Below are 17,257 nucleotides of genomic sequence, written 5' to 3' on the forward strand. Positions count from 1 at the left end.
TTTTTTTTTTTTTTAACTTTTAAAAACCGTAATATTGTTAAATATTACAATTTAAAATGTTTTCTAGTTTAATGTTTTTTAAAATGTAATTTAATTCTATGATGCCAAAGCTGAATTTTCAGCAATCAATTCTCCAGTCTTTAGTGTCACATGATCCTTCAAAAATCATTCTGTTATGCTGATTTGGTGATAAAATAACATTCATTATCAGTGTTGGAAACAGTTGTTTTTTTTCAGGATTCTTTGATGAAAGTTCAAAAGGAGAGCAATTATTTTAAATAGAAATCTTTTGTGACATAAGTGTCTTTACTGTTGCTTTTGATTAAAGGGGTCAATTTTTCCTTTCTCTTTGGAGTGTTACAAGCTCTTGGTGCATAAAGATCTGTAAAGTTGCAAAGACTAAAGTCTCAAATCCAAAGAGATATTCTTTATAAAAGTTAAGTCAACCACGCCTACCTAAAACGGCCCGTTCTAACACGCCCCCACATGTCTACGTCACTATGTGGGAAGAATTGCCGCCCAAATGTTCACGCAAAGAATGAAGGTGTAACTTTTATTCTCGCTGTAGTGTTGTTGCCGCCGCCGCCGCCATGTCGTGAAGGCGCTGTGTTTTTCGTTGTGAAAGCGAAACTACTTTGTTTGGCCTTCCAAAAGAAGACGATAACCGCTTCGTCATGCCTGGAGCTGATCCGTGCTGGTCGCTGAGGGAATACATCAACTTAGTGCTGTGGATCGCCGGATCGGCTTTCACCGTGGACGAAGCGGAGCCCAGCCCCGGGGTCGTCACATGTGGTTGCCACATGCATCACAATATGGTAAGGGACGTAACATTTCCGTCACACGCTTGAGGTATTCGGCCAATCACAACGCACTGAATAGCTGGCCAATCACAGCACACCTCGCTTTTCAGACCGATGAGCTTTGTAAAAATCGACAAGGCGGGGCATAGAGGAGAAACAATAATGTACAGTATGTGGAAAAGAATGTGTTTTTTGAACCTTAAACCACATAAACACATTTCATTACACCAAATACACAAAATAAAGTTATTTTTAGCAACATCATATGACCCCTTTAATGCATCCTTACTAAAAATCTATTTCTTTAAAAACAAACAAACAAAAAAAGCCATATAGACCCAAATAGTGTATGTATCTTTTGTGAATTAAAATTATTAGTTATACTCTGTTCAGTGCTAAAAATAATCTATTAAAATTAAATGTAACTTTAAACATTTTAAATAATTTGCTATTTTTAAATGTACTTTTATTTACAATTTATAAATAATTAAAAAAGTCTGTTTTACTTGACATTTGTGTGTTTAATGCATTGTTATTTGTGCACGCAGAATTACTGCCTATGTAGACTGTTCAAAATTCAAAATCAACCACTATTGATGTCCACCACTGTTATGATTGTGCCTGTGTAGACAACAGACAACTCAGAAGGTTGTGAAACCGTTGATTTTCGTCCAAAACGCTCTGGCACACTTTCAGTGAGAATGTACATGCTGTTCTGTTATGATCCATATACCCTTCCATACATCCTCCTCCTGCTATAACACTGAATCCGGATGCACCGAAATGAAAATTCTTGGCCGAAGCCGAATATAATGAAACACTTGGCCGAAGGCCAAATATACCGAACACAATTTTGCGCCTGTTTTTTTTTTTTCCCATTTATTTTGCCATGCATAAATTAAATAGTCAAAATGTGCTTTTTACTATTTTGTCTTGCTTTTCAAAGAAAAATAAAACGATTACAAAACTACAATTTAAACATATTTATTTAACATGGAGCATTTTTTTTTAAACATTTCAGCAGATATTACACCAACAAAGCACAATATAACAAAATAAATAAATTAAAATTAGTAAAATAAAAATATTTTTATTTGGCCATCTTTGAGCCCTCCTTCGTGAATAGCCTATATTAGGCCCATAACTGACTGCTGAAAGAATGTAACATACTCTGTACACCTACTACAAAAAAGTGCATTGAAAAGAGTGCAAAAAAGTGGATGAACCCACAAAATAATTGTCCTAGACATAAGCCTACTTCATGGCCGCAGGAACTAGGGGTGCTGAGGGTGTTGCTGCTCTGGAATTTTTTTCTACGTTTTTAATTTTCCACATTTGTTCATAAAATTACTCTAAAGATTATTTCATTTTATTTGTTGTTGAATGTGGTTTGTGACTTCTGGATCACAGATGGAGTGGGTGTGCTGGGACTGGGAGCAGGAAATTTCCCTTTCGCTGCTGCTGCCGCCGTATCTTTTTCATACTCTGCGTGCTGTTCGGGGTATGTTGATTTTAAATGATAAATTAAACTTGTCGTGCTGTGCGTTTTTGCAGATGTACCCCCTCTAGACAATTCAGAAGAACAGTGTCTGCAAACGGCCATTTTGGTGTCTTTCTTGGACACTTTAAAAAGTTTCCACACTGCCGACATGTTTTCTGCATTTAAAGTGTGTGCGCCTCTCACTTTACGCTGGCTGCTGTTTGATCACTTAATCAAAAATGTAATTTTTCGGTAAAATGTATTCGGTCTTTTCACTTATTTGGCCGAACACCGAAAGTGCCTTATTTTGCAATTTTCGGCCGAATAATATCGGTTGTCGAACATTCAGTGCATCCCTGCTGAATCCCTCCTGAAACCCTCCTCTGTTCCAGCTGTTATGGCTGAATGCATGTCATACCCACACATGCAAATGGTTCTCTGTCCTCTTCTAACACAGAGCTTTTGGGATGCTCTTGTCTCACGCTGCGGCCTGTTGCGTGGGTTGGGTTGAGACCCACTCCGACCCCACTGAACTTCTACAACACACTCCCTCACTGTTATGACATCCTGCTATCATGTCATTGTATCTTCAGCAAGGATGCATTTCACATGCATTTCTTTACAATTTTGATGACTATTTTATTGACATGGTATTGCATTGATGAATAGCCTATAAAAGTCTATTACATAATGTTGGATGAGATGATGAGATTAGATATAGAGCGTTAGTGCAGAGGAGAAGTGGTCAACCAATAGTTTAATGGTTGTTTAATGGCCGATGCCAGTATCTAGAGAGCATTGTTTTCAGTGTCAGATATAATTGTAATATATCTCATATAGGCTAATTATATAGCATAAATGAGATCGACTAATGTGTGTTTTTTTTTTCTTTTTCTAGAGTGTTCAAAAGTTTGTACTTTTTTTTTTTTTTTTTTTTTTTTTTAAGAAATTAATACTTCAATTGAGCAATAAATTGATCAAAACAGATAGTAAAGACATTGTTACATAATATTTCTATTTCAAATAAATGCTGTTCTGGAAAGGAAAGGAAAGGAAAGGAGACCAAGTATGGTGTTCGAACCCGCGCGACCTTTGGCTTACAAGTCAGACTTTCTAACCATTAGGCCACGCCTTTTGAACTTTCTATTCAGAAGCCTGAAAAAAAAGTATCACAGTTTCCACAAAATACAAAGCAGCACAACTTTTTTCAACATCAATAATAATAAGAAATGTTTCTTGAGCTGGAAATCAGCATATTAGAATGATTTCTGAAGGATCATGTGACACTGAAGGCTGGAGTAATGATTAGAGGTCTACACCGAGGACCCGGGACCAGACCCGGGATCCGTACGGGTTCGGGGCTATATTTTAAATGGTCAGCCGGGTCCGGGTCGGGTCCCAATCTATTACTTCGGGTCCCGGGTCTGTTTAACATTGTGTGTAATACCCGAGTCGATCGGACTCTGAGAACACCCGGACGTTTTCAGAGTCAGTCAGCGCTGTGCGTGTTGTTTTGTAACTTTCAACTTGTAAAATTAGGATGAGAAAAGTGTGAGTCGGTCATTTGAAATAAGGTGGAAAAAAAAAATACCACGAGCGACGTCATCAGAAGCAGGGTGGGCGGAGTTAATGCACACGCACGGGGATAATACCGTGATATATCGCATTACCGAATACCGGCACAAGTCTATTCTCGGTTCTGTACGGGCCCTGGTCCAACTTTCAAAATAATAGATGGGTCCGGGTCGGTTCAGTGTAGCACATTTACGGGCAGTACGAATTTTTAGACCTGTGTAGACCTCTAGTAATGATGCTTTATATCACAGAAATCAGTTACATTTTAAAATATATAAAATGGATAACAGTTACCATATTTTAAATGATAATAATCTTTCACATTTTTAGTTATATTTTTATGATATGTTACTGTTTTTACTGTATTTTTGATCAAATAAATGCTGCCTTTTTCAGAGACTTCTGAAAAAAAGTAAAAAAAAAAAAAAATCTTTCTGCTGGATTCATCTTTGGCAGAATCAGGCCTACCACACTATAGAAAATATGAGCAATCTGCAGTTTAATGCATGTTTAGTCGGTTACTTGGCAACTCTTCTTGGAAGAACATTGCATTTCAAGATGGGTTTAATTGTTCAAAGAATACACTCTTCAATTTGACTGTCATAAGAACGCAGATCTGTAGTTGAGATGGAATGAAGGATATCAGGATGGCCAAGTGCTCTGAACAACATCCAAACATTCTTTAAACATGTTCTCTGTGCAGTGCAACAGCGATATTGATTCTCTTTCTTTTTTTCTCTCCCTCTTGGTTTTAGATTTCCTGTTTAAGTTCCTAGTGATTGGCAGCGCGGGGACTGGGAAATCATGCCTCCTCCATCAGTTCATAGAGAACAAGTGTAAGCCCATATTAATGTCTCACTCTCACAAAGACTTGAATTAAACATGACCTTTAATTCTCAGAGCGTTCTGCAGAGAGAAAGAGGGGGGCCTTGAATGTTAATTCTGTGTGAAATCAGTATCTTTACATGCTTTTGAAACATGAGTAAAGGTATGTTAAGCAATGAATGGAAATCATGTTGTCCGTAAGCTTAGAAAATCCAATGTCAATCTCAATGTACAGAGAAAAAAAAGGAAAGAGGCGTAATTGCTAATTATGTCTGTGACATTGAATGGATTTTAAATGACCCTATCTTTAAGTTGTTTCCAAGACAGAAATGAACTTTGAATATGTTATAATATGAAAATTGAATATGCATGTCTTCAGGGGTCATATCATAAAACAAATAAAATTTTACATGATAAAAAAGAGAGAAAGATAAAACAGTAGCACAAATTTTTCAGTCCAATTTTAAGAGAACAGCTCATTTCAGCATGGATTGTTTTGTGAACCTGTCGCAATGTAGCACAGGAATATATTAAAGGATGGGGGAGGGTAAACTATATTTGACCTGACAGCAAACCCACAACCCATGAGTAAGAGCAGTGAAGTGCTGTATCATTTTTCACATGCGAAAACAATTAATTTTTCTGAGAGAAGATTGTTGTGAAGAAATAAATTGTTTTGGTACAAAAAACTGGCATCCAGGATTATTATTAAACTTTTTTTTTTTTTAAAGTTAAAATAAAATATAAATATGAAAACTTTAATAAACTTTTAATATTTTAATTTTAAAAAATGAAGAAAAAAAAAATGCGTGGAAAAAATGAGAAACTGACAGTTTAAGTTAACTACTAAAACTAAGCACTAAAATTAATAACTGGAAATGATAAGAAAAATTAATAACTGGCAATAATAAGAACGAAACTGTAAAAAGTGTTAACTTGAACTGGCAAACTGGCATATATATATATATAATTTTTTTTGTTGTATTAGTGATGATAATGTTTTTTGATTTGAATAAAACCAAGTAATTTGTATATTACCATTTGTTTCAGTGTAAAACTGAACTAAAACTAAAGCTGAAATAAAAATAAATTAAATCTAATCAATACTATTTAAAAAGAACAAAAACTAATAAAAATGAGAAAAGCACATTACAAAATGTCATAACAATTAACTAAAATTAAAATGACAACTCAAAATAGAAAAATAAATTCTAATTAATAATTTTAATAAAAACTGTCATAGTTTAAATAATACAAAAACAACACTGCTGGCATCAAACATCAATGAAATGACCCCTTTAAACAGTTTGTCAGCTCTGCTTCTAACCAACCATTGTCTGTTACAGTCAAACAGGACTCCAACCACACCATCGGCGTTGAGTTTGGATCCAGGGTTGTCAATGTTGGTGGCAAAACGGTCAAACTGCAGATCTGGGACACGGCTGGGCAGGAGCGCTTTAGGTACTTGCCTGTGATTGGCTCGTCAGGACGTCCTCGCTGCTCTGTGCTGACACTGATTGGTTGAGGTCATTCTCCGCTTGTGTCTTACAGGTCGGTGACCCGCAGTTACTACCGTGGAGCAGCAGGGGCTCTTCTCGTTTATGACATCACAAGGTAAGGCCGCAGTGGGGTCACCCGACCGCAAAGATAAAGTTTGAAGTGGAATGAAAAAAATGAATCTTTTAGATGCAGGAAATGAACTAAAACAGAGGCACATAGAGAGAATGACTGGCGTTGAATCGAATGAGCTCCAGGTTGCCATGCAGCTGTCATGGTAATAGAGACAAAGACAATGGAGTAATAAAGAATGACAGCGCTGTAATAAAATGCCCTCGGTCCATTAGACGGGGTGTGAGCACAGTGAGACAGAAACATGAACCGAGTGATGGATTGTGTGTGTTTGATGAGGATCGTCCTTCAGCACTGAACTGTCATTGCTGCAGCTGCAGACCGTTTTCACTGTTTTACACTGAAACACATTCACCACGCTCCCTTTCGTCTGTTGCTGTGGCCACAGGCTGATGGTTGCCCTGGAGACCAGTGACTCGAACAAAACAAGATTCCCTGAAAGCGTGACGGAGCGCACACACAGTAAGGAAACGTGAAGGACGACATTATATCGTGTATTGTCTCACCGTTTCTCAAAGCACTCCGAGGTCGTCACAGACATTGGCTTCTGAGAAGCTGTATTAACAGTGAAGTATGTTAAGTGTTCGCTGTTACTCGCTCACAAAGGCAGTTTCTCTGGGACTGATAATAAATGGTGGAAATCAGGGTAAATATTGACTCAGAAAATTAGTAACACTTGGCCATTCTCTCAAAATCAACATGTAAGATAAAAAAAAAAAAAGGTTAACTTCCTGGTATCACTCTGTACAGGTTATCTGTGTAGGTTATTAAATATTTGTGTTCATAATTGTTATTAAAATGTAACTTGCAAACCTGAAAACATTTTCCTTTTCGGCTGATGTCACTACACAGGCTATTGGTTAATCAATAGCTATTTTGGCATTGTTTTACAGTATTATAGGCAGTGTTGGGAGTAACGCATTACAAAAATAATAATATTACAGTAGTATATTACTTCTTGCTGTAACGCATATAACGTATTACTAATAAAATGTGGGTAATATTATTACTCGTTACAATCTCAGTAACGCAAGTTACAACAACATATTTTAACTCAAAATTAAGTGGTGAATTTACTAACACCGCAAAACAGCACCAGAGAAAAAATTCCGCGGGTAAATTATTTCCTGTAAATATTTAGTTTGATTATTAAAAAATAGTTTGTCTATTTCCTGTTGCTGGAATTAAATGGTTGAGATCCTATCGGAGAGAGCTGCGGGGTCCTGAGAAGAGAAAAAGGCGGCGGACGAGCGCAGACAAGCAACAAAAATTAAGTTTAACTAAAAATAAAATCGTTTTTTATTAAATCATAGTGTATATATAAAATTAATGAATATGCGAAATATTTGACTTGAATAGCCTAATTAACAGATTAACAAAACGAAAGGAAAAGACAGAGATATGCTGCTGAGTTTGGTTCATATGCTATTTGTGTGGTGCGGCGCTCAACGAAAGTCCACGGAAAGGAAACCGAGATGACAGAAATAAAAGTAAACGCATTGCATTTTCGAATGATCTGTATGACCAAAAATGACGGAGTATTTTTTTGTTGTTTGTTTCTGCCGTTCGATCGCGCCGGCGATCACGCACACACATAGGCCTACAGCAGCGGTTCCCAAACTGGGGTGCGCGCACCCCTAGGGGTGCACAGACCGACCAGCAGGGGTGCGCGAGAGAATGCTTTTGATGATCTGTGTGCTTTTTTTGAAGGGGCAAGTGAAAGAGAATTTTACTTGCCCGACCGGACAACTAATCTAATCTTTTTAAAACATCGAATTAGGGAAGCACCAAAATTTCGGCGAGAATGATTCTGATTTTATTACACTTGGTGTAAACGGCAATTCATAATGGATAATCAGTAGTAACAAGGTCTCGGCAGTTGAGACTCACATGAGACAATCTCATGGAGAAATCGAAACAAATGAACACAACTGCACACAGAGGAAACATACTACGGTCAAAAAAAATGTAGTTTTTATATTTATTACATAAAGCCTAGCCTAATTAATTAACATGACACAACTAAGAGAGTGCAGTTTTCCCCGAAAATCAGTACGATTGTAAATTCGACATTGATTTTAAACAAGACTTCAAACGAGTAGTTAATATTAAGTGACTTAGGGCATATGCTGGTGAGCAAAAGAGTTAATGTCAAGCCCTGTATACAGTGAATACTTGTAATTATACTTGTATTGCAGTAAAAAATGTGGTGTTTAACCGGAGAACGGTGGTGGGGGTGCTTGACATGTGTCAAACACTAGAAAGGGGTGCACGCTGCAAAAAGTTTGGGAACCACTGGCCTACAACATTGCAAACGTTGCAGCCTGTTCATTATCAGAATAAAATAGTCAATCAAACGTATAAATACACTGGTTAATTTAAATAGTGCATACTGCGTACAATCCGTGTCGTTCAGCCTGAGCTCGGGCCAAACACACATTTGCTCATGTGACGAGGATGTTTTTTAAGCGCGTTAAGTAAGCTTGGTTTACATAATAAATAATAGTTTAGCATTCAAATACATCGCAAATAATTACAATTCAGAAACAGTAATATTGTAATGTAACTAATTACTTTCAAAAGACAGTAACTAGTAATATATAATGTATTACATTTTGGAAGTAACTTGCCCAACACTGATTATAGGTAATGCTTCCTTTCTAAAATCTTGCCAAAGGTTTTCACTATAGTTTACTGCCTGTTAATAGCAAATAACAATAGATTTGAAATCCATTTGGATACATGTAGAGAAGCCCTCCACAATCCACTGTAAACTTGATTTAAATCACCCACTTTTCACCGTTTACTTTTCATTTACAAAAAAATATTTACAAAAAGAAAAAATGTTACCAAATTTAAAAAAAAATATTTTGCTCGATTTTCCGACATTTTCTTTACGAACATGTTTTCTGTACAAAAAGAAAATAAAACGAGCTGGAACTTGTACAACTGTAATGTAGCTCCTTAAATCCTCCAAAAAAAAGAAAGTTCTCATCACAGAAAACCAGTGTTTAAAGGGTTACTCCACCCCAAAATGAAAATTTTGTCATTAATCACTTACCCCCATGTCGTTCCAAACCAGAGCATGTGAGCGGAGCGGAGCGGGGAGCGGAGAGGTAATATTTCCTTAAGAGCGCAGAGCGCCTTTCTGAAGATTCCGCTCCGCTCGCTCAATACGCTCAGCGCAGCTCGCTCAACCCAGAATGCCGTTTGGTGATTTGCTTGTTCGAGATCGAGAATCTGTAGAGATCGAGAATAGTAGAGCAGTTATGGAGTCCAGATATTGTTTCAACGAAGTTGCAAGCCTTATACATAAATGTAAAGTAAAAATCAAAGTTAAGATTTATCCGTACACATACAGTATATTCACGTACAGCATTATTTTTACTTTATTTTATCGTAAAATATGTATTATGTATTATTGCACAGCTGTTTATATAAAGTCGTATGTGTATATATGTACAGCTTTTTCTGCATACATGCAGTATAATTGCATTGGGCAATATATACTATGTAGCATATCTCTGATCGTATTGTTGAAAAATGTGAACTATATTATCGCCTGGCTCTAATCTGCTAAATGCAACTATAAGGCATGAAGATATTAAGATGATATAAGAATTAACATCATGATTTTCCATAAAGCTGCTTTGAAACTGTGTATTATGAAAAAGAAAGCAATATTCAAATTTATTTGACTTTGTCTTTATCTCTGTCCTCTAGTCGGGAGACCTACAATGCTCTGACTAACTGGCTGACAGATGCTCGGACACTGGCCAGCCCCAACATCGTCATCATCCTGTGCGGGAATAAGAAGGATCTGGATGCGGACCGTGAGGTCACCTTCCTAGAGGCGTCTCGCTTTGCCCAGGAGAACGGTTAGAGCTGCTCTTAAGGCATAACACATTTGTAGCTATAGTCCAAAATGACTTTTTTTTTTTTTTTCTTTGCCTGTTTCTACCTAACAGTGTGACACAACATCAATTTTCTCTTGCTTCTGGCACCTGTTTGTCATATATCTAGAGAGATCTGTTTGTATTCATAAATCATAAGTGTCCAAACAGATGTGTGCCGCTGCAGAGAATGCGCTTCTCTTCCTCTCTGTTGGGTTTTTATGAGCGGCTCATTTACGAGCTCTTCTGTGTTGATCACAGGAGTGCTGTAGACATGGTTAAAGACCATAAGTTGGTTCTTGCTGATGATGCTCTTCACACTAAAGCACCCTCGTGTAACTGACACTTAGCGAGCCTGATAACAGGTGTCCATATGGACTGATACAACACAAAAGCGTTTGGAGCATTATCAGATGGTTGATTTTGATGTGTTAGCCTGACTCTGTCCTCCACTCAGAGCTGATGTTTTTGGAGACGAGTGCTTTAACCGGGGAGAACGTAGAGGAAGCCTTTCTCAAATGTGCTCGTACCATCCTCAGTAAGATTGAGTCGGGTAAGTGAAAACTGCACTGCCAAGACATTATGGTATTAGTTTACTACTACTTGGCAAATGTAGCCTAAATGCTTTTGTTAAGCTTCAACCCAGCCATCATAGTGAAGGAAATAAAGTTTAACACTGTAAAGTCTGACATATGAAATAATAGTAAGAAATGTCACATTTTTGAAACAGAATAGTTTAACCTTGAGAACAAAAATGCTTGCTTATGTTTTTGTTGAGTATCATATTTGATACATCTGGTTTTTATGGCTCATATAGGAGAATATATCGCCAAAAGATCTCATAATGTAAATCAGTGAAGTCTGTATAACTAAATAACAGACTATATAAATAAAATGCGTATAAATATAAATTGTCACTCTTCATCAATCTGCCAGTGATGTCTTAGTAAGATGATGTTTAAATGCTTAGTTTTATGATCAACTCTAGTGTAAAGTAGTTTTTATTGTGGGGGTAATGCAATACAATGATGATTGAGAGATTAAGAAAATGTTCTTCAATAGCCTGATGCATCATATTTGATATTCACAGTTTAATATAATTTTTCTAAAATATGATACGCAAGTAAACCTAAGCTGCTTCAGTCCAGTAAGTGTTCATCTTGAAATATTATTATATTATTTTGATCATGTTTATAATTTAAAAACCTTAGAAATGTGTTTATCAAATATGATACAGTTGGCTTTATAGAGTTGAGCTGTGTGTTCTCTATGTGCTCATACAGGTGAGTTGGATCCGGAGCGGATGGGTTCTGGGATCCAGTACGGCGATGCATCCCTGCGGCAGCTCAGACAGCCCCGGGGCTCTGCTGCACAGGCCAGGCAGCAGTGTAACTGTTAGGGGCCCGGACACCCTGACCGCTACCTGACATCAGACCATACACACACACAACCTCCCCCCTCAGGTCAGTTTAACACTTTCATATGACTGGGTTATATCTAGGGTTGGCACAATATGGCACCGGTACCTATGTAACCGTTATGTACTAGAACCGAATCTGAACACAGATTTCGGTGCCATGCCTGAGCGATCGATTTAAATATTTGTCCTCTGGTTCTCCGAAACGGACGTAAGAAGCATCATCACTGGCACCGCATGTGAAAAATAATTTCCCGTCTGAGAAAATGCACGTGAACTCAAGTCGGAAAGCTCTAATAATACAAACCCAACACATCTTTGTAGTAACGAGAGTGTCCATGTTATTTTCACATTCCGACTTAAAAGCACAACTCGTGAAATGAGAGCATCCGAGGAGTGCGTGAATGCAGTAATTACACTTGATCTGTTCGTTTTCTGTTCTATTGAATTGTTTTATTTTTATTTATAAATGACCCTCTAACACTAGCATTCCCTATTCTTTTTCTATTCTCTCTACTTGTTTTCTTTTTATTTATTATAAAAACAAAATAAGCAAACAAACAAAAAAAAACCTTGCTACGTATACTGTTAGGTGAAGCCCTGCCCACGAACCCCGCCACCTACTGTCCTTTTTTTGGAAAACTAAAATATGGTCACCCTATTATAAATATACTTAATTATTATGAAAATACCAGAGATGGCTTAAATAACACAGATAAACTATATTGTCGCAGTCGAGTGTTTATTGTCTTTGTTTTATCATTCAAAACGTTTATATGTTCTGTTTACTCAGTTACCGATATAATAGCTATGCCTTTGTCCATATAAGGGATTTCCTGGTGGGTCATGAGTTCTCTACTTCTGTGACTGGATATGTGGATTTTCTGTGTGAGGGCGCCCTCTGGCGTCCAGTATGAATGAAACGGACATCATGTGTTTATAATGCCTAATGGCCAATCCATCATTTTTGGGGGGAATTTTATTTTATTTATTTTTTTAATAAGTATTGGTTCAGGCACCGTTTAGGCACCGGAACCGTTTTAAAAGTATCGATTTGGCACCGGTATCGAAAAAAAACCAAATGATACCCAACCCTAGTTATATCAGGGTTACTTTCTATGAAAGATTAAAAGGAACATTCTGGGATTACTGCAAAAAAACAATTGACATCCTCTGACATAAAAAAAAAAGTCACAGTATGTACAATAAATAGTGCACTTTATTCTGATGTTTCCATCAGACATTAGACGTTCTGCTGACTCTACGTAACTTTGCAAGCATTCCAACTTATTCAACTAACTCTAACTCTATCCTAACAGTCTACTCTAATTAGAGTTAGTTGACATATGTAGTTGCATTACTTATAGTCAACATAATTTCTAAAGGGGACAATCAAAATAAAGTGTAACTTGAAAGTCTATGGCGCAATACATTACACCAGGATAAATGTTAAAATACATACTGTTATCAATGTATAATTACAAGATTTAACCATTATATGTGTTCATCCACATTACAGTTCAAATGATTATTATATTATAAATAAGTCTATTATGCTTACCAAGGCTACATTTATGTGATCACAAATACAGTAAAAACAGTAATATTGTGGAATATTTTTACGATTTAAAATATCTGTTTACTATTTGAATATATTTAAAAATTAATTTCTGTGATGGCAAAGATTAATTTTCAGCAACCATTACTGCAGTCTGGCGTGAACGCAGCTCCTTGTAATATGCTCATTTGACACTTAAGAAACAATGTTTCCATAAAAATATCAAGCAGCATTGTTTTCAGCAGAGCATGCATTTTTTTAGGATTTTGATAAATGGAAAGTTAAAAATAACAGCATTTATTTTGAAAAAAATAAGATTTTTTTTTCTTCTATATATATATATATATATATTGTAGTGTGTTAAATGTCATTACTGTTAATTGTTGATTTTTTTTTTGTGTTTTTTTAAATCGTACTGACCCCAAACTTTTTAATGATAGTATATGATCATATGATATTTATATATTTAAAATGATTGAAGATAATTGTCTGTTCCTCACAGATAGAGCTTAAGATTTTGTTGGAATGAATAATAATACCGTTTTTAAATGTTCTTTCTCTTTTTCTTTCAGCTCCGGGTGTCTCTGGGTATGAACGCCCCTTACCCCTCTCCCAAATGTGACCCTTCCACACCCAGACACATCTGGATAATTTCTTATGAAGTCCATCTGCAACCTTTGACCTCTGACCTCAGAAAGCTGTTCACCTAGGACAGATCTCCCTGACTGCTTTGCGCTGGGCTGGGAGACCCCTAGCGAGGGGCACGGGCAGTAGAGGTGATTCACATCCCGACTGAGAGACTGTGCGTGTTTTTAACTTCTCCTGTGATTCTTACACACACAGTTCTTTCTTTTAAAGTAACCAGCCATCATCTAGACTTCACTAGACTGGGATAAACCATTCAACGACAGCAGTAGATGAAAAACTGCTTAAACTAGATATTGTTGAAGCATTTTATACATTGTGACATATCAGAACTTTGTTGGTGTTAAACTGAACGTCCCCTTGATTTTATTTCAACAAAATATGACCAGAAAGCCAAATTACAGCTCTTAAACCCCTTATACACTCAGATATTTACCCTTTTGCATTGGTCATGCATTTAAAGAGCTTCTGAAAGCACAAAGGAGCTGAAGGGGAGAAAGAAACATCTGTTCAGATCTTGTCATTCGGTCGGCGCTATCTGGCGCATATCAGATGTTTTCCGCCATCTCAGTCTGGCTTGGGTTAGAGGTTATCCTTTAACTTAACCTCACCCGTCTTTCTGCACAGACCACCAACCTTCCTATTGAAATTAAGGACAACAAATCTTGTCAGTTTTGTTCTTATTTACATTTCGCATTTGTTTGGCCGACACGTATAGAAATATAAAATACATTTGTTTAGAGATTGGTGGTTTAAAAATGTATTTCACGAAATGCCAAAAAAAAAAATGTACGTACAAAAATAATAGATTAAATTGAAACTTTTGGAGTCTGAATGGGTGAATCTCCCAAAAACTCAAGAACATGTTAAAGTTATATTTCACCCTGAATTTAAAATAATTAAATTATAAATAACATGTTTCCTAAAGAAAATAAAGGTTACTTTAGGACAATTAAGATTTTGGAAATTTTGACTTTGACAAGCATATTTCCTCCCAAATTTTCATTACTAGAATGTCAAAAAAAATTATAAAATTATGCTGATTTTAAAATATTTTATTAATAGATTATAGTAGTAATTTTCAGATAAAAAATGTCACAATGCATAAAAAATTTCGTGATTTTTTTTGGGGGGTGAAACTGCACCCAGACATTTCTTTTTTTGAGATTCAACCCTGATGTTATTGAGTTGAAGTCACGTAAAAAGTGAACACCACAAGTTATATTGTTAGAATGGAAGAATATTTCCGTGCAGCAACCAGCTCAGACCCATCAGACTGCAACATGATTCATCGTACACTGTAGCTGTGGTGTTTAGTCGCACATATTTTGGGTTGATTTGTTCTTTGTTTGCCCTGGTTACCCACGACAGGGAGATCTAGAGATGATGAGTGGCGCAGTGCCCCGTTCCCTCAGTGACGTCATCATTATGCACCACAGACAGACCTGTTTTGATCTGTTTTAAATACTGTCTATGTGATGTGTTTGTTTTTTTCCCTCTGCAAGTGCACTTTTTTTGACTGTTTATATACTGTACCTATAGAATTGTAAAATCTATAATAATTTAATTATATTAAATGAGAGAATATTGTTTTGAGGATTGATCATTCCTTACTAAAGAACAACTGAGACTAGTCCGACACCGTTTCAGCGGTAAGGAGTCTTCTTGCCACCTTAGCTGTGGACAAGAACATGCTGTTAGTCGTAAATGTGGGGTGGGTGATCGCCACATCTCTTCTAGTTCAAGCACAGCCTTAACTAACTAACCACATGATTGTTCTACATCATTCAAGAGGCTGCCTCATGCTCTCATAATCATCTGAGCTCTTAAAATGCACTTATACTGTTACATTTCCTTCCTCCTTTCTTTTTTTTTTTTTTGCTCCACTGTGATCACTTTTACCAAATGTTGTGTCTAACTTATTTAAACTATTTTTATCCAACAAAATTTAGACTCAAAGGAATATTCCAGGGTAAATAGATGTTGCAATATAAGCTGTGGTCACTAAACTTGGAGCAAGCAAAATTTCTATGGATATTGTATCATCCGTAATATGATATCACTCTGCACAATCTGCAAAAAACGTAATTCAAAATATATCTACAATGCAAAAATATGCAATCTATTCCACTTTTGCTACAATGCAGATTTAAAGTAGTTTGTTCTTTCTTTTAATTCAGCTAAGAGGTCACAATCAAACTTGAACTCTGAACGCCGCGAAATTCACATGAGCTTACGTTTTCTGTCTCCCGCATTGGCATGCTTAAGTTGTGTTTAATAGTTTAAAAGTCAGTTTAATAGGAATCCACGAAATCGTTAATTTCATGAGAGCGAAATATTTCTCCAGGCAGATTTCGCAACTGGTTCCAATTGGTTATGTGGATTTGCCACATTGACAAGCCGAAAGCTGATTGGTTAAAAAGTGTTTTCTGTATAAGCTGTGCTTTCTACTTGCTAATGTGACCACATCTTCTTTAATGGAAGTCAATGGTACGAAAAGTGTAGTTTGACCACCCCCCCACAGTATTTTTTTTTTTTCTATTTTATGTTTTAAAGTGCACATTTACCTTAATTTCAATAGGAATTTGTGCGATTGGGAGTTTTTAGCAAGGGCGAAAAGTTTCCCCAAGCAGATTTTGCTCATGTTCAAATTAGTCACATGAAATTGCCATGATGACCAACAGAGGACTGCTTGGTTTGAAAGTGACTTTTGTGTGACTTTTGCATGATGGCTACACTATTGACAATGGAAAATTGACAGTTGTTTGCTCACAAAATTTTGCGGGCCAAAAACTGTCCATTTTCGACTTCCTGAATGTGACCGCACCTTTACAGTGTAAGTCTGTGGGGCAAGTGTTGGTTTTTTCTACATTATTTGTTATGATTAATTAACAGCATGTCACTGATGTTGCCCATTGAGCTCAACGTCTTTGACCTGGAATATTCCTTTTGGTACCGATATTAGTGGGTTTGAAACTGTTCCCTTAAATTTGCAGGGCGATGCTTTGCTTTGTATGGTCCCATTAAAAAATGTTACATGGTGTTAAGAAGGGCGATCACAATTATCATTGCTTGGCAAAATTTTACTGAGCGAAATCCAGCCTTTTCAATAGGAATCTGCGTGATAGTGAGTTTTGTGTAAGGGCAAAAAAGTTCCCACACAGGTTTTGCGGTAACACTTTACAATAAGGTTCCATTAGTTACTGTATTAACTAACATGAAAAAACAATGAACAATACATTTATTACAGTATTTATTAATCTTTGTTAATGTTAGTTAATGAAAATACAGTCGTTCAATGTTAGTTCATGTTAATTCACAGTTCATTAAATACAGAGTTCTGGCATGAAACTCTAGATGGCGCAGTCCGACCAAATTGTTAACTAATGATCCTTATTGTAAAGTGTTACCGATTTCGCTTGCGTAGTCTTGCCG

The 17,257-nt window shown here is 36.5% G+C and overlaps 1 protein-coding gene across 2 annotated transcripts in view; it reads left to right on the forward strand.

Moving 5' to 3' along the window:
- rab4b (RAB4B, member RAS oncogene family) overlaps positions 1-17,052 on the forward strand; it is a 28,478-nt gene extending 11,426 nt beyond the window's left edge. For both annotated transcript variants that reach the window (XM_016534060.1, XM_016534061.1), the window contains exons 2-8: positions 4,611-4,691; positions 6,027-6,141; positions 6,232-6,294; positions 10,033-10,187; positions 10,660-10,755; positions 11,486-11,665; positions 13,750-17,052. In XM_016534060.1, the coding sequence (XP_016389546.1) occupies positions 4,611-4,691; positions 6,027-6,141; positions 6,232-6,294; positions 10,033-10,187; positions 10,660-10,755; positions 11,486-11,601 (626 nt within the window). In that variant the 3' untranslated portion in view covers positions 11,602-11,665; positions 13,750-17,052. The remainder of the gene's footprint in view (positions 1-4,610; positions 4,692-6,026; positions 6,142-6,231; positions 6,295-10,032; positions 10,188-10,659; positions 10,756-11,485; positions 11,666-13,749) is intronic.
- Positions 17,053-17,257: the final 205 nt, after the last annotated feature.

Source organism: Sinocyclocheilus rhinocerous, unplaced genomic scaffold (genome assembly GCF_001515625.1).
Source record: "Sinocyclocheilus rhinocerous isolate Xijiao unplaced genomic scaffold, SAMN03320098_v1.1 scaffold996, whole genome shotgun sequence".
Classification (NCBI taxonomy): Eukaryota; Metazoa; Chordata; class Actinopteri; order Cypriniformes; family Cyprinidae; genus Sinocyclocheilus; species Sinocyclocheilus rhinocerous.